This window comes from Geospiza fortis, unplaced genomic scaffold (genome assembly GCF_000277835.1).
Source record: "Geospiza fortis unplaced genomic scaffold, GeoFor_1.0 scaffold318, whole genome shotgun sequence".
NCBI lineage: Eukaryota > Metazoa > Chordata > Aves > Passeriformes > Thraupidae > Geospiza > Geospiza fortis.
In genome coordinates, this window is record NW_005054371.1 from 1,967,526 (window position 1) to 1,989,384 (window position 21,859).

Genomic DNA, 21,859 nt, shown 5'->3' on the forward strand with positions numbered 1-21,859 from the left:
GACTGCATGTTTTGCATTGACACACATTTGTCCTACTTCAAGAACACTTGATCTCTAAGCCTAGATCTCTTCCTTAGGAAAAGAAATGAGAATAACTTGTGAGTCCTTCTCATTTCTCAGGGAAGATGAACGACTGTGGAAAGCTCATCTGGCCAGCTGACACAGTTTTCTAATCCTTGGGGGCATCCAGAAGTAAGCTTATTACCACCCACAGACTAACTCCTACTGTAATTTTTATCCTTCTGGTAGAAAGTCAGTTGTGCAGTTAGTATTTCATTCCCTGTATTATACTTTTATTGATTTCTGAATAAAAGTCAGCAGGAGAGGGATGAGGAGGTAATGGGGAACACCACGGGCCCTGAGCTTGGTCTGCTTCATTCCGCTTTTTTGGTGCCCTCCATGGAGACTTCCCACTTTAGTGGTTGTTCCTCAGTACACCAGCCCTGCTATGGGTTTTCTTCCAAAGATCTTTAAAATACAAATTTAAGGTTCATAAAATACTCATGGCAAGTACTGTACCCAAAGACTTTCTTCTGAGAATGCCAAGGGCTCATGAAGGCTTCACCAGCCTCTTATTGGGGGCTGCTAGCTAATCTTGTTTACCAGTGCAACAACTGTGCACTCAATAAATTTTACAACCTCCCGTCTCAGTGCAAAAAGATTCCTGCCATCATAACTAACTCCAAGACTAGACAGGGAAAATATTACACTTCATGTCCCAAAGAATCAATTTCCTGTTAGTGTAATCAACTGTTGTGTGGGTCTGGGTTTTTGGGTTTTTTTTGAGGAAATCTTGAAGCATTATGAACTGGTTGGTAAAATCTAGAATTAAGCATTGTTTTCCTCTTTCTGAAAAATTACTATTCTCTGAGGCTTTGAGAAGACAACATAGAATTGAACATATACAAAAACACACATATATATATATTTCAGCTTTAATTAGACTCTAGACATTCTCATCCTCAAGGGCTGAAGTTCTAATAATCTGTTAAAACATAATTTTGCATACACAGGAAACTTTAAGCTCAAACAGCTTTTGGTGTAACAAGCAATCTTGTTTAATTTCCTTAAAGATCACAGTGAATTTTTCTTCAACCTTAATCACTTTAGATCTTTCTTTCCCAAAACTCAGTTTCTGAGAAACTGTGATAGGCAGAAATTTATCATGCCAAAACAAGCTGCAGATATCCTTGGTGCTGCTCATCTTTGTCTCAGAAGGACTTTGTCTCATTTCAGACCAGCTCAATCATAGCAGATGTATATTGTACATGACAAGCCCATGAAATGAGCTGGGTAGTCCACACTTCACCTGCTTTGTCTCCTGTGGGATGTTAAATGACCCTTGGTACCTTTAATTTTCTTTCAGAGATTTTTTTTATCAGGAAGCAAATATTGGTAAAGACAAATGTTTTGGTCTGGTCAGGTCAGGTCATGGTTGCCAAGCTTGAGTCACTCCAGGGTGGTTTATGAGTTCCAAGGCTTTATACTGCATTTAATTTTTGTATGTAGCTTTTCATAACAGGCTTCAAAGTTAAGGGTAGAAATTACTACATGGAAGTTTTGGACAGCATGTGATTTCTAAAAAACCTCAAGTAGATAAGTCGGCAGAGGTCAGCTGGTCAGATCTAAGGAACAGAGCTTGGCTCAAAGTAATTTGGAAAGGCTCCAGAAACTACTCCAAAAAGACAGTGCTGTGGGGATGAGGGAATGCAGGAATGTGTGCCGGAGGTGTCCTTGCACATCGTCTGGTTTTACACAGGTCTGAGTGGTGTCAGGAGATGGAGATGACATTTGAGCCAGTGGTGGCAGGAGTGAAGGGTAAACCTTGGATCAGTTTAAACTCCATCTTACGAAACACAAATTCTTGCATTAGGACCATATAGACATGATATGGCTCAGAGCTTTCCCCTTGGTACTTCTGTGGAGGAAGGATAATTTGGGCTACCCTGCAACGCTGGTAACAGGTAGGGTTACACACACCTGCTCTGCAAAAATGTATCTCTAGAAGCCATGTGAACTTTTGGCCATATTTCTTTGGTAACAGACAGTGAGTGGGAGTTTGCACATGCATGAAAACTTGATGGGATATTCGTGCTTTTAAATGAACATACAGAAGTCCTTATAGTAAAATAATATATGACTGCAATGATCAAAATTGTATAAGCTTGAAGGAGTTGATCTAAATTAACAGAGGTAGTTAATTAATCAAAAGCAATGTGAGAACTGGTACTCTTTGTATCTCTACCAGCATATTACCACTGCCATTCTTGCATTTAAGCATTTTTTCAAAATATACTGAGGTGATCTGTACCAAAGGACAAGAAAACGAACCCTCTTCTCCTTCAGCTGTCAGTCTGCAGTCCTGCTCTTTAAGGCAAACACTATCACTTGCCAAAATTTCATCCTCCTGTCTTGTACTTATCTTCATTCTTATTTAATTAAGACAAGTGCAGGGCCAATCCCACTGACACATTGCTAGGATTTTTCCTATCTGCCGAAAACTGAAAGCAGAATTTGATTCATTGACCATCCTCATGTGACAGCTGCACACACTATACTGCTGTGTATCTGGTTTGGAGCAGGATCATCACACTCAGAAAATAATTCAGGATGAATCTGCATCATGCACTAAATGTGAAATCAGCAGTAATTCATGGTTCTAAAAAAAAGTTTTCCACTCTCATCTAGAGACTCAGCCGTCAGCACTACTCAAGTGTGTTGTGAATCAATGAACTCAATTAGCCTCTAGCAGAGTGTGGATTAGAAAAGTCACTCTTTCCCAGAGGAAAATACTGCATATGAGTTTAGTGTAACAGCTTCCTGCTCCCTGATTTAGATCAGAAGACATTAAAATACAGTAAATATCTAAAACTGAGACAGCATTAAAAAGGCGCTGCTCCACAAATGAAACATCTGCGTCTTCGTGACTGAACATCTTAATTGCTTTGGTTAATTACTACCCATCAAAAAAGATAGGAAAGTGGGATATACAGAATAAAACGAGATATCAAGGGGCACATCTCCTGCATTCATTTAGATTGGTCTGTGTAGTAACAGGCTACATCTCATATGGTTCCTGACAGGAGCCAGTCATGCCAAATATAACTACTCAAACCTGCAAGTCAACTGTTTAAACTGTTCTCTTGCAGCAGGAGCCCACAGCATTTCACTGCACCACCAATTACACATCTAACTTCAAAATCACCTAACACAGGCTGAAAGAGAACTCTTCATCCTTTTCCACATACACACACACACAAAAGGTAAACTTTCTCTGACAATAGCGTAAAGAAGCCAAAAACATCCTGCTGTTTGTCAGAAGTATTGTCAGAAGTTAATAACTTTTCTTTTAGCGTGCTGACAGTCATAAAATTGACTTGTTTTACAATGAACAGCTCATGTGATGCAGGCTACCCTTTAAAAGAGAGAGATATTTGTGAATGTGACCAAGCAGGAGCCCTTTTTGTAAAGGCAGTGGCGGCACTTACTGTTGTGCCACTCTCCTTCACTCTTATATAAAGTAAACAACTCTGAGATTAAATGAAAATTTAAGCTGTTTTCCCACACAGTAGATTTTCTGTCTATATGAGGATTCCAATTACAGTCAGCAGTATTTTTAAAAATTAAGTGTTTATTTTGCAAATGAACCCTTTGATCAAATGAAAGAAATATTGACATTTTATCTTTTAGCCATGTTGGGGTGAGGAAGAAAAGTCCAGTCCCAACATACACATCTGTCTTATCAATGATATTATATCTAACAAATTTTATATCAATGATATTATATCTAACAAATTTTCTGTGCATGATTTTCAGTACAGGGAAAAAAAAATTATAATCTACATGTTTTATCCTCCACTCTTCTTACAGAAAACAAACAAAAACTCCAAGCCCACAATGAAAGCATTATTAAAAGACAGAATTATGAGAAGACTGAATGAACTGTGAAAGTTTAAAATGAATGCTATCTTTCCAGCTCTAGAATTATGCCTGTGGGAGACAGCAGAGCTCTGAGGTTTATTGCAGAGTGAGAGGTGAGAGACAGCCTGTCCTCCTCAGTAGTCTCTGGAAGTGCCCCCTTCCCAAAGACTGTGCTGCCATAACAAGCTCCTGGGAAGGAGGAATAAAAGGTCTTCACCTTTTATTATCAGTTGTACTGAAATTAGCTACATGCATAAAATGACATTTGACCCCTCCTAATGACATACATGTGTCACTTTTTTCCCCCCACATGCTCTAAATTAAATTAATTATAACATATAAACCTGGTTTGAGGAAACAATAATAGCAGACTATACCATCTCATGTTGTAGAAACCATTCCAATCAAAGTTTTTTCATGAAGGACCCTCCATTGTATTGATCTGAAGAAGCAAAGTTCTGTCTGGGTCCCAGAAAATTGTCATTTATTGAGGAGCAGTCCTGAAGGTATTCATGCTATGCATGGCTTTTATTTCATATAGTGAAATGTCAGATAATGAGGTAAATTAGAAATTTTCTATGGGAGTTTACCTCCCATATACGTATAATGCATTTTGGGACCAGACAAGTATAGACCAGGCAGACAAAACTTGCAAGATACCATAACAGAACCACTAAGTTATTTTCCTGTATTAAACCTTCTCTAAGTATCACTTAAATTTTGTATTCCTCACTAAAGCTGAAAGCTAAAAAGCAAAGCTATATATATACTTGACTTTGAATATAACATAAACTTAAAAGTTACCTTCTTACATGCTGTGACAGAGCTTCCCAAACTGCTTGCAGAACTGCCTGTGCTGCTGCCTTGGCGCTCTGGGACTTCATGCATCAGTGGAGACTCAAAGTTGCTGAAGAACAAAAAAGAAACAAGCCCCCAAAAACCTTTCCAGTGACTCAGCCACATAAATAACTCAAGTAATACCAAAACACAGGTCAGTAAAGAGATGTAACTTAGAATACTAGATGCTGTCTGTACTCTCCTAGCTGATGTTACTAGTCTATTTATTGCTAATTTTCCCTTTTTGGAAGACTGTCCAGAGCTACACACTTTGGATATAAAATAGCAGACTGGTGTCTTTTGAAGACTAGAGGAAAGCATACACTGCCCACAACCAGACCTGTCTGTCTTGAATGCCACAGTAAAAAGTGGCGCTAGCTTGTTTTCAGAAGCAGGCAGCTTAGAGCAGCAAATGAAATACTTGCTGCAATAATTCTGCTTGGTAAACAACAGAAATATTTGCAGCATTTTTACCTGCCAGGATGGAAGAAAAGGGGTAGTGATTACAAAGTAAAAAACACAACAGGAGAGGCAGTATTCTGACATCCAGATGGAACAGCTCAGTACACTGTAGATCTGGGGCTAAGCTAAGTCATGCACATATTCTGTTTTGTGATTCAGTGGTACACAACAAAACATGTTTATTTTGGAATTGTGCAGATGTGAAGTACAAAACCATAAAACCAAGTTCCCCCAGCCAAATTATTTGCATACACAGCAAGAACCAACCCTCATACTTTTTTGGGGAATAGTTCAGGCCAGTCTTCAAAGATCTTCCATTGTTTAATAATCACATTGGTCCAAGATTATCTCCTTCTGGTCATGACACAATCACAGTTAAAGGCCACATGTGCTACAGGACTATTTATACAGGAACATACTAAGAGAAAACTATCCTACATGATCATATTTTGCTTCTCAGACTGGGTCTTTGGAGCGCTTTTAATCATTGCAAGCCACCTATGAGAATATGCAGAACATGTTTTGATGGACCATGAAGAGCGACCAGGTTCCCATGGCTTGAGCAATAATCTCTCATTGTTCCCATGGGATAACAGACTGTCCTGCTATGCACAAACCTAAGTGCATTTTCCTCAGTCACCTTTACTGGAGTGTAAACCAGTAGGTTAAGAGGAGGCCACTCACACTTTCTTTTCCTGAAATCCAGAGCCAAGCATGACTGAGGCTACCTTTCCCTCAAAGATTCATGCACCTTTCTCCTGATGCTGCTTAGGACTAGCCTTGCATGTATGCATTCCCACTGGTAAGGAACTTTGTCAGTGAGAATTCTGCTGATGTGTGTGGTGCTATTCCATAATAATTTTAAAAAATATCTAGATGTGCTGGAATTAAAAGAGTGAATAAAAAATATAAAATTAATTTAGGACTTGTTAATTGCTAGCTGGGGGGAAGTTTCATGAATCACATGGGAGGACTGAATATAGATGCACAAGAGAGACCAGAGGGTTAATTGACTTCACTTGGAAAGTGTGTTACCACTTAGTACTCTGGAAGATACCAGCATCATTTGTATTTAGAAAGAAGACTTTTGCCTGTTTACAAAACTCTGCTTCATTGTTCAGAGGATATAGATACACAGTAATATTTCTGGGCAGTAATCTCTCTGGCATTTGACACAGCAAAATAGCTCTTATACTAAGTTCTTTAACAGAATGAGGGAAATTAAACACATGAAATCAATTCTGGCTTCCTATCTCCATCTAAAGTAGGAGCCTCATATTCAGAGGGTCAAATCTTATAAAAGTTAAGTGTCCTCCTTGATAAGTCCACATTGAGATGCAGCCTTTGCATGAGGTAAAACTCACCACTCCCAGCAGAAGCTGTGCACTGCCTCTTTTTATAAGATGCATCACCTCTGCAATCTAACAGAAAATTACAGATCAAGGCTGACCTCCAGGTTGAACTACAAGGCCTGTTGTACTCTTTTCTCCTGCTCTTCACTGAGAGGAAGGCTGAGGGCCCTGCCACAGGGAGCTGATGGCCTCCTAATGATTATTTGCTCTCAGCTTCACTGTGTGCAGGGACGCACAGGGAATTGACTGAAGTGCTGTTGAGTCTAAAGGCAACAAAGATAACAACTTGACAACTACCTGAAGGCCTCCTTTGGAACTTAACTAAACACTACAAATAGAATATCACATTAAAGCATAGCTGAAAAATGTAGTTGAAGAGTTACATTCTGGAGTATGAACAAATCTGTGCTATCTCTAGACAGTATTTCAGCAAGGGGTAGCACATGACATGGCCTGTACAAAGTAAAGCTCTCCTCCAAGTCATGCGGAAAGTGAAATGATCTCTAAAAGCTTCTTAATCCTGTAAAATCTGTGTTCTTTTCAAAATAAGCCCACTTTTCATTTGTAAATGCAGAAAACCCTGTTAAAAGCACACGATAATTAAAATAAATGTAAAATGCCATTAAATATTTTCAATGAGACTAAGCTCCCACTCATACTAAAGTTCAGACAGGAAACCCAACTGCCTCTGGTGTTCCCAAGATTTGGTAAACCTAACTCCTCTTGTCACCCATCTCAGTCCTCAGAGTTGTGTTTCACATCCAGCTGACAACTTGGAGCACAGGAAAAATCAGCAACTGTGTTTCACAAGACAAGGGACAATGCATTTACAAGTATCTCTAACACTTTCAGAACTTCTTTTTTAGGTTCACATCTCTCGTTCTGTAAGTGCTGAGCAGAACCCCTGTTCTCAGGCTGCACTGCAATTCAACTCCTGAATTGTGCCAGGGACAGGAGCTCTGGGCTCCCACTGCTTGCAAACAGCTTTAACCAGTCAGGGTTCAGTCGCTGAAATGCAGAAAATTTTAAAAAAGAAGTGTCAAAATTTTAACAAAGAAGTGTCAAAACAGGAGAGCTACATTCAGTTTTAGACTCCACAGCCTTTTCCTTATTGATTTTATGACTACACAATTTCTAGAAGAAGCACAGGGCCCCCTGGCCACTCTTGCTGGTCACTGAGGTACATGACTAGGTGTGACACAAAGGAGATTTGCAGCAATGCATGCCAACGGAGGGGAAAATGAGCACCCAGCTGTGCTTCTGCAGGCTGGGAAGTCAGCACCAAAAAGTGACTCTTCTGTAACTCAGGAAGTGCAGTGTATGAGGTCCTGCACAGATATTTCAGGGGCACAGGTCTTTCTTCCAGCACTGAACATGGATTTGGCTTTTCAACATCTCTTTTTCAATTATCTCAACTCTCAGTTAGGGCAAAGTTTCCTCTTCTCTTTATCCCATGGGTACCCTTTCTAAGCTCTCATTTTAACAGGTGTTTTCTCAAGAGACCCTCCTCAGGCCATACAGCTCTGCCACCCTCGCTCTGTAGCAAAGGCAGTAATATAAACCTATTTTTCACTAACTCTCCAGGGAAAAGATATTCTGGCTTTGAGAAGCTTCTGGTTTCATTAGTTCCTCAATAGCAGGAAGCAGAATGAAACTCTTGCAGAGATGCAGCCAGCTCATCATCAAGTGATAGCTCTGCATTCATGTACTATGCTCGTTACTTCATATTAAGAGCTTACACCAAGTGCTGGACTTAAAAGACATCTGGCACAGATTGGAGCCTTTTCACTACAAGATAAAGCAGGCTGTTAGAGTTTTTAGGTCTCAGTTCTCAAGCTTCCTTGGCTCCCTTGTTTAGTATGCGATGGAGAAGGCTGATCTGTGTTAGATGTGCTCATCTGACTTGCAGGTACCACAAAAAGCCACAGGCAAAGCAATCCATGTCTGCTAAGGAATGGCTCATTTTGAGAGTTTTCTTTTGGTGTGAAAGATCCTAACCTATAATTCAGCTTTTGAAACTGAAGTTGGCCACCTGAACCTAAGACTTGGTGTTAAGTACATAATTTTCACTTTGGTATTTACATTAACAGAGAAGTCTCCACACTCATTTGCCACCAGGTGCTGTCTTACTGATTCATGAATTGTAACTGATAACTTTTTTTTTCCTACAAGCTATATGCACTCACAAAGAATACAAACAAATTTCCTGGAAATTAGAGGACTGTGGTAAATGGCTATGAGGTTTGTATCACTGACTGTAATAATAACACATGGTGTATTACTGTCCAAAATGCAAATGAATTGCTTCATCTTTCCTGTGTTAAATAATTCAAAAATACTGACCTCAATGACTCAAGACTTAATCAAAAAACCCACAGCTGCTCCTAAAAATAATTATCTCCTTTGCAGATGTGGCAGATGGTGCTACATCAACTAAGATGAGGTAATTTAAAGAATTCCCCAGGTTATCACTAAAGAAAATTAATCTTGTGAACAGTATCAGAAACTTCAATTTCCTACCATCGTGAAAAAGCATAAACAGCTTCCAAAACTTGCTGTTCAATAATCATTCCTAAGCAGCAATCTCAATAAATAGTAAGTGACCATTACATATATATTTTTTAAATCAATCATATTACAATCTGCTGCTTTTTCACTTCTCATTATGACTCCTAATCTTGGAATTCTGAACATAGAAAATATACTGAACCATGAAAAAATAATCTTGAATGAAGCAAACTGAATGAACACGGGGAGGTTTCTCAGTGCAATTAATGCCAAGCTATAGTGAGCTACATTTCTGTTGTTCTGCTAATATCTGTAGTGGCCTTCATGAACAACAAAAAAGGGATGAATCTCATTTTGAAATAGAAATATGAGAGAAGTGAAAGTGGAGCAAAATACCTTAGCATCTTCTTACTTCTACCCTCCCAAATAAACCTGAAAGCTACTGAGCAACTGAGAAAGGCAGCCAGCTTAATCCAGACCCTAAGCAAGAAGCAGTTTTGAAAGGCATGCAGTGTTCAAACAGCATCTCTTAACTTCAAAGCCGTTTGAAGTGGACAGACTAGTCATACTTTTTCCTCATTCTACCTTTCAAATTTTACAGTTTTAAAATTTACCTTTGTAAGTAAACAGGTCAGCAAAGTCACTAGGAGCAAAATCTTTAGATGTAACCGTGTCAAAGTTACTATTCTAATCCATATAAATGGTTTTGATTCAGCCTGGACAATGTGTATACTTCAATCAGAGCACAGATGGTTAGTCAAACAGATGCTCTATAAATATCTCAAATGTCTTTCTGATTTTGTTATGGATTTGGAACTCAAGAACAGAATATAATCACTGGCAATGTCAGGATTGCATCTTGTAAGGTATTAATAGAGCTTTTTCAGTCTCCCATGGCTGCTATTGGCTTCATGGGAAACAAAAATACTGAATACTTCCCTTCACTGTCTGTGCACTCTGACAGGTACGGGATTGGGTTTTATAGATGAGCACACTAAAAAGACCAGAAGTTTAAATGCTTTATATTCTGATTTCTCATTTCATAGTGTCTACTGGGTACTCTTGATTTACATTTCATTTTTATCAGTGATATAGCTGCCAAAAGACCAGGTCTTTAGCTAGATACTGATGAAAAACAGATACAGAGAAAAGATAATCCATGCTGAGGTACACTTCACAATGCCCAAAGAGCCCTGAATGACCTCCAAAATAAACCAGTAAATAAATCTGTAAGTCTCTGTAAGCAGTAGCAATCATTAGCCTTCTTTCAAATCATGTTTTTAAAATATTATAAAAGAACAGACAACAGTTTTACTGAAGAACAAATGTAAACAAAACTAACTACATTTTTTATGATCTACTTAGAAATATTCCTTCCTTCCTGAGTTTACTGATTGAATTACTAAGGCTAAAATAACTTTATGTACAAGTCTGACAAACTCCTCCACATTCAATAGCTATGGCAGGATATATTCAGTTCAGAGAGCTGACAATCAAATCAAAGAGTTGGCACTCAGGAGCTGAACAACAGATGATTGGGCTGGTGGCTTTTGATGGTCAGTAATTTACTGACAGAGAGTCAGCCCAATATAAAAGTGGCTTTTGCACACAGCTGATAGACATCCTGCCTTTTCCCCACCTACCCCTGGATTTGACATGGCTGTAAGCCAATTCCAGACAGACCTTTGTTGGTAGAATGGCTACTTAATAAGGAAAACTTCCATAAAGAAGTTCTGGAAGTTTGCCTTATTATTTCCTTATTTCCAGCCTTGGACCTTAGTCAGAGGAAACTACAGGAAAGAACAGGAGGAACTGTGAGACCTCTTCTGGTGGGAAACGCCCACAATTCACAGGTAACAGGAACTGCTGCTGGGCTCCTGAGGTGGAGGGTGTTTTAGAAGGTACAAAAAGATGACCTGGATCAACAGCTAGGCACCAGCAAGCTCTGCTGAAGAAGAAGGACTGACTTGGAAAAGACTAAGGACAGACCCTTAAATGCAGGGAAGGCTAAAAGACTTTACCTTATGGAGATGGACTGAAAGACAACTCAGACTGCTTTTCTTGCTTTTCTGCCCCAAAAGCAAGGAGTTTGTACTCAGGTCTGGAGTGCCAGCCAGTGGGAAACTAAGGCTCTGCTGAGGGTTTGACTGCAGGAAAGATAAGAAATCTTGTTAAAGGAAGGATTCTTTAAGCAATTAGTCTGCACACACATAACAAGTGAGCAGTGCTGATTGGGAAGAGGATTTTAGAGAGATACAGGCACGAGTATCACAGAAACATCAGAACAAGGCAGTTTCATTTCCTCTACAGCAAAGCAATAGAATTGCTACTATTTCAGCCTACTAAGTCAGCAAAAACCAGTATAAGATCTGAAATATTCTTAAAAAGATGTCCCACAAAAAATCCCTTATTCACCTAGCGTATGTAGGTGTGCTGTACAACACTACTGGTCCTTGTGCTGTGGAAAGGAGAACAAAAGAGGAAATAACTGTCCATTCTAGCAAAAAATGTTCATGATTGTGTATTTATTAAGAAATTGATATTATTTCTGCATTTTTGATGGCAATGCCTATTCTTAATATAGGATGTGTTGTCAGTGCAGCACAACGTAACAGCTGAAATGTATGATGTTATCTGATCCTCCTTTAAAAACAATGGAAAAAACATTGTGACACAGCTGGAAAGTGGCGAAATTTGGTCCAATTTAAATACATAACAAATGTGCAAGCAGCTCCCACAGATTTCAGCTAGAAATAGAAATTCACAGCATTTTTCAGGATGAAATCAAAGACATTGAAAATTAGGCTGTCATGCCATAAACCACTGGGTAATTTTTCACAGCCTGTTGTATCTGTTTCTTGTATCTAACAAACAACTTGTGCTCCCTGGCTGCTCCTCTCATCCTTTTGCTGCGCACAAACTGTCAGCTGGGAGTCTCTGGAGAGGCAGTGCAACACCACACAGGAAGACACCAGTGTTTTTATGTGGAGGATGTAAATCTCACCTTAACTCATTCATTAAGTATTTTTGGCATCCTATTTATATTATATAGCCAAACATCACAGACAAGCTTCTCAACCAGCTTTTGTCATTAACAAATGTGATTCTCATTTGGAGCATCAGAGCAACAACAGTAAAATACTGACAAAACAAGCCTCAAAGCACAGCACATGCAAACAAGTATTTCACTATCTGACAATTTTTTTAAAGGTCATCCTCTAAAGATCTCAAATTTAATTTATAAAATCTTTTCAGTGATTACATTCAAGACAGATATTGAATATTTCTGAAGGGAAGGGTAATGTGACAAAGATGTTCGTAACTTAGAAGTAAATGCATATGCCATGATTTTATTTGAATAGAAAATGTGCCGCTAATCAAAACTTGCTAGCTGTTCGTGTGTTTTCCTTTTTAGATGGATTACAAATCAAATAGACTGTACAAACATAATTGAAATGTGGTAGGTAGTCAGGATTATGTGCGTGATCAGAAGGTGAACATCACTTTCCTCTTTTGAATGGCATTTTCCTAATATTCAGCAGACACTGAAATTCTTTGTACCACCTCTGACAGAAATAATAAATCTGGCTTTGGAATGATGAGATTAAGGAGGGGGTCCTGTCTGTACCTAAATACAGATATTTAAGATAGGAGCTTGGGAATCTCACACTGTTGCAGCATCACTTTCAGCTACTTTTAAAAACATAAACAGCAAAACTGGTAGTGAAAATGGACTACTGATACTGGAAAACCAGATTTTTCATAACAGAATTTGAATTATAGAACAGCCTGGGGCCTTGGAAACAAAAAAGTAGGCATATGACAAGCCAAGTGTTACAGTATCATGACATACAGTGTTCTTTGTTACAAAGCATGAGAATTGACTTCAGTGTTGTGAAGATGCACCTGTCCATATCACAAAAGTTAATATCTCTGAATACTACAGGAAATGATAAAAAAATATTTATTCCAAATGTCTGGAGACTCCCCAGCCACCAGTAAGCCACAGAACTGATCAGTAAAGCATGACAACTTCTTTTTTCTTTTCCTTTTCCCCCTGTTTTTTGGGGTGGGAGGTGGGGGAGAGAAGCATTTCTGTGATCTAAGTCAATCAGAGCAGAGGAAGAAAATTATGATGAGGTGATCAGGAATTCCTATTATCAGGAATTCCTATTATCAGGAATCTCTCAGGCATGCACTAGGTGAACCAGTGTCACACACAGGGACAGTGACACTTCCTACCAGCAAATAAATAGCCAGGTCAGCCTGTGTGGGTGCTCTCAGTTGTGAAGGAGGGAGTGCTTCAGGTGAAACAGGCAGATTAGCCTCACCCTCAACACAATGGTGGCTTGCAGGTATTTTGGGAGCCACAAAAGACATTCTGATCTCCTGTTTGGCAGAACAGATTTAAGCAGGTGTTTTGAACCCAAATGCTTGAATGCATCCCTTCTACTCAACCACAGGAGAACCAAGATTTTGTTGCTGTGAGCAAGGCCAGGAGATCTGGTTGATATTCTACAGAGAGTCTGCTCTTCTTCCTCTGGTCTCAGTAATCACACTGCCCAATTGTAACATCATTTCTACAGCTGTAAAATGAAGGCAATTTGTAGCCTATTGTAATCAGTTCCTTTGACAGGCACCTATACCAACATATCTATGCATTAAAAATAAAAGTGGTCAAAATGACACTATATAGTTGGGATATTGGTCTCTACTAAACTGAATTTCATTATGGGAAATATTTTACCTTAACAGTATCTAAAGTACTTTCAAAAGTACCTATCCAGCAAATGTATTATTTCTAGTGAATGCATGTATTTCTTCAACTTCATTATTTTCCCCAGCCCTTTCAATTTGCAAGAAAACCAAGTTGGTTTAGATTCCTGCTAAACCTTCCAAAACATTGTCTAGGATTATAATAGAGTTCAGAAAACAAAATGTTTTTACCTTGACTAATGATACTAGAAAAGTAAAACAATGGTCTAAAAATAAGTATTTTCATCTGAAATATTCACAGAAATTTCCTATTCTCTTTAATCCAGTATTGTTTCTATGACCACCTGCAGTTACATTTGTAAACGAGTTAAAATGTCAGGGTACATTCTGCTTATTTTAATGCCAAAGAATACATTTTGTCATGGTTTATTCACAACAGATCTTACTTTAACATATTTTACATGCCTGAAAGATTCTTGAACAATTCTGATTTGCTACTAATATCCCAAAGAAACAAAAATCTTACCAATTTTTATGCTGTGTGAATATGTCAATGAGTACAGTCTGTGATTAGAGAGAAAAAAAATCTCAAACTCATTAGCTTAAAAGTATGTTTTTTAAAAAATGCATGATAACATTGGAAGAGATGAACAAAATGAAGCTGCCTCTAACAACTTGGCTTTTGATATGATAAAACATATTTTTGGGCCATTCTGTCAAGATACTGCAAACATTATAATTGGTTTAATTTGCTTCAATTTGTGAAACCTTTTTTTTCCATGGACTGTAATGTGATGAACAGGATTGAGTGGTAGGTGAAGGCAACATTCACAACTTTTCCTCACTTATACCAGCTTAAAAAAAGCATGAGATTTCAGTCCAAGAAACTTGAGCTTTTTTGGCAATATGAATGCTTATTTCTACTCTCTAAAATCTACAGCCTTTCATACTCTACAATGAACATGGGACTGGTTATCTCTGGCAGTCTAACAGTGAATCAGGTCAATATGTTATTAATTTAATTAATTCCTTGGTAGCATGATGTAGACAAACTGCCACTGCTTTGCAATGAACTTCAGATTAATTATGAAATGTTGTGATACCTGGGTTTGACATGGTTAACTTGTTCCCACAACTGCAGCTACAGAAAGACACAGGTAACACAGAGGCCTGGTTCTGTGTATGCAAAAGCAATTCATGCAAAGTAAATCCAGTCCTACAGCCTCTTTGTTTGTTTCATTATTGGACTTGGACTAGTATTTGTATTTATATTACTTGTTTATGGTCTGTTGCTATTTTTTCAGTAGTCAATTATTTTTCTTATATGTGATGCCTTAAAAGCCTTGCCTTCTGAATCAGAAAATCACCTGTTGCACTCAACAAATACGTACTTAACTATGAAATAATTTTTCTAGTATGAAATAAAAACCTGCTACTGTTGCTAGTACCAAAAGACACCTCTCTCTTATAGTCATATACACTGTTCCATAATGCACAGATTTCCAAAATCTCAGAAGTATGGGTGTATTTGTATAAGTACCAAAACTCTGTGTTTGGTAGCTATACTAACCTTAAATTACATCATGTAAACACTGATACAGGTCATATATGCTACCTCTGGGAAAGTGCATAAAGTGACCATTGGATTTCACTGAATTTATGACATGTATTATGCTTAGGATTGAAGGTTTTAGCACATACAATGTGATCTATAACTAAGTTCCCTAAGAGCTGTGCTATTACTTCTGTATTTTTAAATATTCAAGAAGCATTTTGTTTATTCCAGTTGAGGGGAAAGCCTTTTTCCAGAGTTTATGTGAGGATAACAGGTTTTCATTTCAACACCACAGCACGCAAATCTTTTCCTTTTAAAAATAAATGACCTGTTCATTTTTATTAGATGTCTACAATGGTAATACACATTTTTCACTGAGAAGGAGGACATTGCCCTGACAACATAGAAGAGGAACAATCTATAAGTATGTTGTTGAAACATTACCCTGCTGATTTGATTTCTTCTCTTTTCAAATTGAAATAGCACAGATGGTTATAAATGCATCTTAGGGGAAACGGATTGGGACCTGATTTAAACACAATTCTGAAAACTAAGAGTCGTTCCTTTCTCCCTTTAATATTCTGAGGAGCCACTGCATGTAATGAACAGCTCCACGGCTGATGGAAGGCCTGTACATGAAATTTTCATAACTATGCAATCTCACAGAGACTACACGAGGACCATACACATTTTTCACTGCTGAAAGAAAATACAAGTAAGTCCTACGAAATTCTGTGCATCTTTCTGTTTAGAAAGTTTTAACTACACCACAACAATGTACTTGTTCAATTAATTTTAATTTCCCAGCAATTCAGGTAATAGATCAAAACTTTTCCAGAAAATGAAAAAGCTCCCATGATACTTGGAAGATAGTTATTGCAAGTGCATGGAGCCAGCTCAGGACAGTGCATAAAGGGTAAGTTTCAGTCTCAAAAGCCACTGCCTAGGGTTATACAGGACTTGCTGACCAGTTGTGAATTTCACTAGCAGCAAAATACGTACTCCAGCATCAAGTCCTGTGTTAGCAGTTTTAGAAAATAACTTTTTCTTTCAGTGATAAATTAAATTTAATTAAGACTCACAAATGACACTTTCTTACATAGCAGTCAAGAATAATTAGATGTAAAAGAAATTGTGATGCCACAACCAAGAGGAAACCTAACTTTGATAACTACTCATTGCGTCTCGTGGGCTCTGGCAGTAGCTAGATATTTAATAATAACCAGGCAAGTCTTGAAGTGAAGAAAATTACTGAGGGAAACTAAAGAGATTAATGACAACAATCCAGAGGCTGACAAGGCTGAAAAAAGTTTTAAAATTCATTCTGGGCAGAAAATTAATCCCAGATATTGTAGTATTAGTCTGCTCATGCTAACTTTGTAGTTCTGGTTAAAAGACAACCAGAAATATGCAGTAGGGTTTTTTCTCTCTTTCAGTGAAGCAGGAGGAAGGAAGCTGCACTGCACATGCTGTCTGAAGCACTATCAAATCCACTGATAAGCAAAGAGGTGGTTAAAAAAATGGGAAAGAACAGCCACCAATTTCTGGTACTGAGACAGTGAGAGATATGAAGTTTTTCAAAGTGCCTCATCCCCGTGACTGCTAGGCAAGCTTCCCCTTTCTGCTTCTCCCCAGAGAGCACAGGCAAGAGCCTGCTCAACACACCAGGAGAAAAGAGGAGCTGCTGCTGCATTTTATCCAGTGAGCTGGTAATTAAAACTATTGTTTTGATGTAGAAGTTTAATTAATTCTCCTTCTTCTGAGAAAAAACTAAAGCTGCCTGCTGCACTTCTGAGTTAATGCTCAAAACTACATGGCTATTAGTGCTTGCAGAAGGAGGAGAAGGGTTGGTGTGCATAGGCAGAGTGTGAACAGAGTGACTGACACTACTGCAACCACTGCAGCCACAAAGGGGAGAAGGGATGCACGGGATTAGAGCCGGAGCTGAAAGAGGACATTAATGGATATTTTCAGCAAAACAGTGAGAAATTCATGTGGGAGGCGAGGGTAGGCAGGATTAGAGAATTCAAACCAGATGGGATTGATTAAATAAGGAAGAAATGGAGATGCCAAGCCTGGACATAGCAGTATGGTTTGGTCACTGTAGTGTACAAGTGGGTCAGTGAAACAAAGCATGGAAAGTCTATAGTTAACTTCTTTACTACTTCTATGAGTCTCTCTCCTCCCTTCACCCACAGTCCCATTTCTCAAGGGATCAGATCCCTTGTGCACAGACTTACAACCTTTGACAATTTACGTTCCTTTTGGTTTTAGCTGATTTTTTTTTCCTCCCCTGACCTCACTGAAAGAAAACATCTCTGAGAATTTTGTCTATGTTTAACAACACAGGTTAGCCAGGTTAGTGAACTGCTTAAAGTAATTGCCCATGAAAACAGGGCACAGCACGTCATTTGAAGAATTCCCACCAGTGAGACTGAAACTAACACTGGAAGAAGTTAGTGATATTGAAACTTATCAGGTAAGTTTTCTGGCTGCTACACTCATAGTATCTGGTACATTCATCTGCTAATTTGCAAATAAAAAGCATACCCAGCAAGTATTAAACTGATTCCTCTGGTTGGGCTGCAGTACTGGTTCTGCACGAGTGCAGAAAAATAAATTTCATCCTCATATGTGACGCCAGCTGCTGCTCTAATGCATGTAGTTTCCTGATAATGGGAGTTCTGACATTACTCACTTGTTCAGGGGATTTATTTGCTCTCTCTAATTTAAGTAAGATTTGTAATACATTTGGTTTTCCTTTACTCACAGAGGTGGAAAAATATGGAGAACAGACCTGTAAGTTGTGATCTATGTGGTCAGTCCCACCAAACACTACCCATTGCTCCTCTTCACTTGCATAATTTCACTCATCATTGGTAATTTTTCAGAATAAATGTTTAGTATTTATTTCTGTTTATGTGTTGCTTTTCTGTTTATTGTATTTTTGTTGGCATTCTCTTTTCTTTAATGATTTATTCCAATGAATTATCTCTAGCTTATTCCCATGGCTGTTGTGGAGTCTTTGCCTGCAATCTTGTCTCCTTAAAGGATCAAAGTTTTATTTCACTCATTCCTAAAAGCATCTTAGTTCAAAGCCACCAAATCTGTTTTCTCTGTTATACAAGATGCAGGCTGCTTTGCTGGAGCACAAGAGCAGCTGTCAGCTCTGTCTGTGACAGTGTAAATTCCAGCAGCACTGAGTGTGTGCCACATGCCTGCTGCCTGTAAGGAAGCTCTGATACAGCCACAGCTTGTGGATCTCTTCTCAGCTTTGAATTCTTAATTTACCTCTTTACATCTGTGGTCAGCCCTAGCACGTTCATCAAATGTAAACAGTGCTTGGCTTCCACCAGGATCCTGTAAAACCAGAGAGGCTTTTCCTAGCCATTCTTTGGGCACTCTGTGCCACACCAGGTATTTCTGAGATGTAGCAAAGATAATTTTGTGTTGGTGATTTAACACTTTTTTTATTACATGCAGAGCAATTTCTCAGAAATAGAGAGAACTTGTCTATTCTTGGGCTTGTCTTTTCACTTTTTAAAACATAAAACCTGCTACTTCTCATCTCTGTTCAATGTACAGGCATTTTAAGTTTTCCAAATTACTATTCAGTCTAATGTTGCTTCTAAGCTCCACTACTGTCCCCAATTCTGAACTGAAGCACACTTTTATTCCTCCATTTCTTTCTAGTATTTACACAAAAGGTGTGTTGAAAGCAGGTTCCAGTCCAAAAGACATGTTGAAAGACTTTTATTTGGCAGCCAAAATTTCTTTCAGATACATAAAACTGCATATGTTTATAGGTTTGGTTTCATAAGCTTGAGCAGAAAAACTGCAGTTTTACAGAAGGGGGTGGTTGTATGTCCTTAAGCAGCAGCATCCCAGATAGTCACTAACACGGGGGCCAGAAACAAGGAAGTTCCTGCCTCATATGTAAAAAGTTCATGCCTTTTTCTTCCTGTCTCCCACCTCATGAGGCAAAGTACAAGCTGGTATATTTTTTTAATGTGGGGATGTTTTTCCTCCACCATAAAAAACCCCAACAAACCAAAACCAGCCACCACAAACAAACGAAAAACCCAAAAAATAAATCCTTACAGATTACATTTCCAGCTCCCCAACTGCAACACGCCTCAAAAATGCTGCTTGAAGGGAGAGTGGCAGCTACCAGTTCTGTGCAGTGCTGTGCAGCTGCTCATCTGACCCCCAGGCTAAGTGTTTACTGCAAGAAGCTGCTGCTGGAAATGCTCAGTTACCAGAAGCCTGAAGGCCACTTGCCTGCACTGCTCTGCAGTGACTGCTGGCATCCCAACCCAGGGCTTATGGTTTTGCCTCCAGCTATGGAAGCCAAAGGAAGGGAAGGCACTGAGCAGGAACTGATGTGCAGCTGAGTTTTTGAGCTTTGGAAGTGATGGTGATGTGTGACAGCAAGAGGGCAGAGCTGTGGCCTCGACTGAGGAAGGGATGTGTAGGTGACTGAGATAAGGCGTAAACAGTCACAGAAAGAGGTTAATGCCTGAAGGGATTCTGTAAGGAAAACGAAAAATATCCTTGATTTCTAACAGTTTGACAGCAAAAACTTCCTTTGGTGAGGTCAGTAAAGCTAACTCCTAAATGCTGACATTCAAAGTTTGTATTTCTCAAGAGCTGTTGTGACTACATCTCAATTAAAAGTTGCCCAAATATTGTATGGTGGGCATAATGAGCTGCAGGTGTATGATGACAAATTAGCTATCCCATGGCTGACCAGATGTGCGTTTTTTCTTTAATTCAGGGTTTCCTGATGAAGACAGGAATGACCTGAATAAACTACTTGCTGTTCTGGTCACCTTTCTTGGAGTCCTGTGCTCCTTACTCCCAGACAGAAAGCTTACAATTAAAGTTTCAGCAAGGAAGGGGTTACCTTGATTAACAAATAACAAGCAGCTGTCACCAGTGAGCCTCAGGAGATAAATGAGAGAATGGCAGCCCTTGGTGTAGGGATGTCTGACCTGCTTAAGCTCTGGGAAGAGAGTCACTCTTCAGGAAGATGAAAGAGGTACCTTGCTCACATGAATAAGATTAGCCTTGGCCCTGCTACAGAAATAGGCAATTTTATCTGGGTTAATAGGCCTATAGCAGAGGTGAAGAGATGACCAGATGGCAGAGCTCTGGAATGGACTAGGACTGGTTTCCTCAGTTTCTAAACACAGTGATGAAAAGCTTAGCAACAATAGTGGAGTTAGAAAATGACTGTAGGCTTGTGAGGAGGTAAATTTGTAACAATGAGAACAAGACCATAGGCAAAGAAAGCAGCAGCTTGTCCAATTCTTGATACCTTCAAGACTGTCTTGCTGGAATATCTGTTTGTCTTGGGGTCAAGATTGCATTGTACCCAATTTTTGTAGAATGTGAAAGACAAGATGTCATGTCAGATAACCTAAAAGTCTCTCTTGCCTTAAAGTCTGCATCCCTCTCTCTTCCAGATAGTGACTTCCCATAAAATACTAAAGTTATTATAATCTCTTTGTTATTCATAGTTTAAAAATGCATTAAAAATTATTTGTCATGATCAATAACAAAAAATACAAAGCTAAATAATTTTCATTTCACCCTGACGTGCCAAGGGAGAAATTGGCAAGGACTAGTTCTTGATCAGGCAATTCAGATGGAAGAGCAAAAGCATTATTAAGGTTTGGTCAGTAAACGTTTATTGATATGAAACACTATTCAATCAGTCTCTCTAAGGGATTGCTTTAAAGCTTTTTGTTTCCTTCAAGTAAATAGAAGCAATTTCTCCTCAAAGTAATTATCACCCACTCAGGTGTCATTGTCCCTCCCTCCCCCAAGTAGTTCCTCTTGTGTGTTTAGGTAGTTACACATCGTTTCACCATCTTTCTTTTTAGGTTGTGCATTCTTCAAACTTTATTTCTATCAGTTTTTTACGACTCATTTAGACATTGCACTGGGAGGAACTAAACCAAAACAAATTGTAATAATTGACAACATATGCTTTTTATCTATGATAGTTTTAAATGGTACAATTTCTATAATACTTCTGTCTGCCTGCTACTATCAAAATGCAATTTACTTGCGATTGTTGAAAATTATGCTTAACCACATCTTGCATCTCCGGTAGGCTGCTGCTATCCGTACATCCATTTCCGTCTCGCAGGAAGTTTTGCGCTAATCGGTTCTTCATGACCGCTATAAATGAGCGTTTGGTGGAGCCAGGGTAACAGAACTACAGTGATTTTTAGCTTTTTCTTTCATCGTGAAGCAATCTGATTAACTAGGTAGCGGACACGCGTCGAAGTGATTTAAGCACAACATCCTAAAGGTATCATTAAGCACTAATTAACTTACCGACTCTCTCTCGATGCTACGGCATGAGAACCAGCTGTTAGACCGAATTTAGACGACAATGGCTATTTTTTCTTTCTACTGTAAGAAAAGCCCTCTAGTTCCTGCTTTAGGCGTAGGGGCAAAGCCGCGGCGGGTGACCGAGCACCTCCCGGCAGGTGCG

At 38.9% G+C, this 21,859-nt stretch overlaps 1 protein-coding gene across 1 annotated transcript in view; it reads right to left on the reverse strand.

The window, feature by feature from the left end:
- SPHKAP (SPHK1 interactor, AKAP domain containing) overlaps positions 1-21,816 on the reverse strand; it is a 63,226-nt gene extending 41,410 nt beyond the window's left edge. Inside the window, exons 1-3 of the mRNA XM_014308513.2 lie at positions 21,700-21,816; positions 11,102-11,227; positions 4,726-4,828 (exon numbers count right to left, since the gene is read on the reverse strand). Of these exons, the coding sequence (XP_014163988.1) occupies positions 4,726-4,809 (84 nt within the window). The 5' untranslated portion in view covers positions 4,810-4,828; positions 11,102-11,227; positions 21,700-21,816. The remainder of the gene's footprint in view (positions 1-4,725; positions 4,829-11,101; positions 11,228-21,699) is intronic.
- Positions 21,817-21,859: the final 43 nt, after the last annotated feature.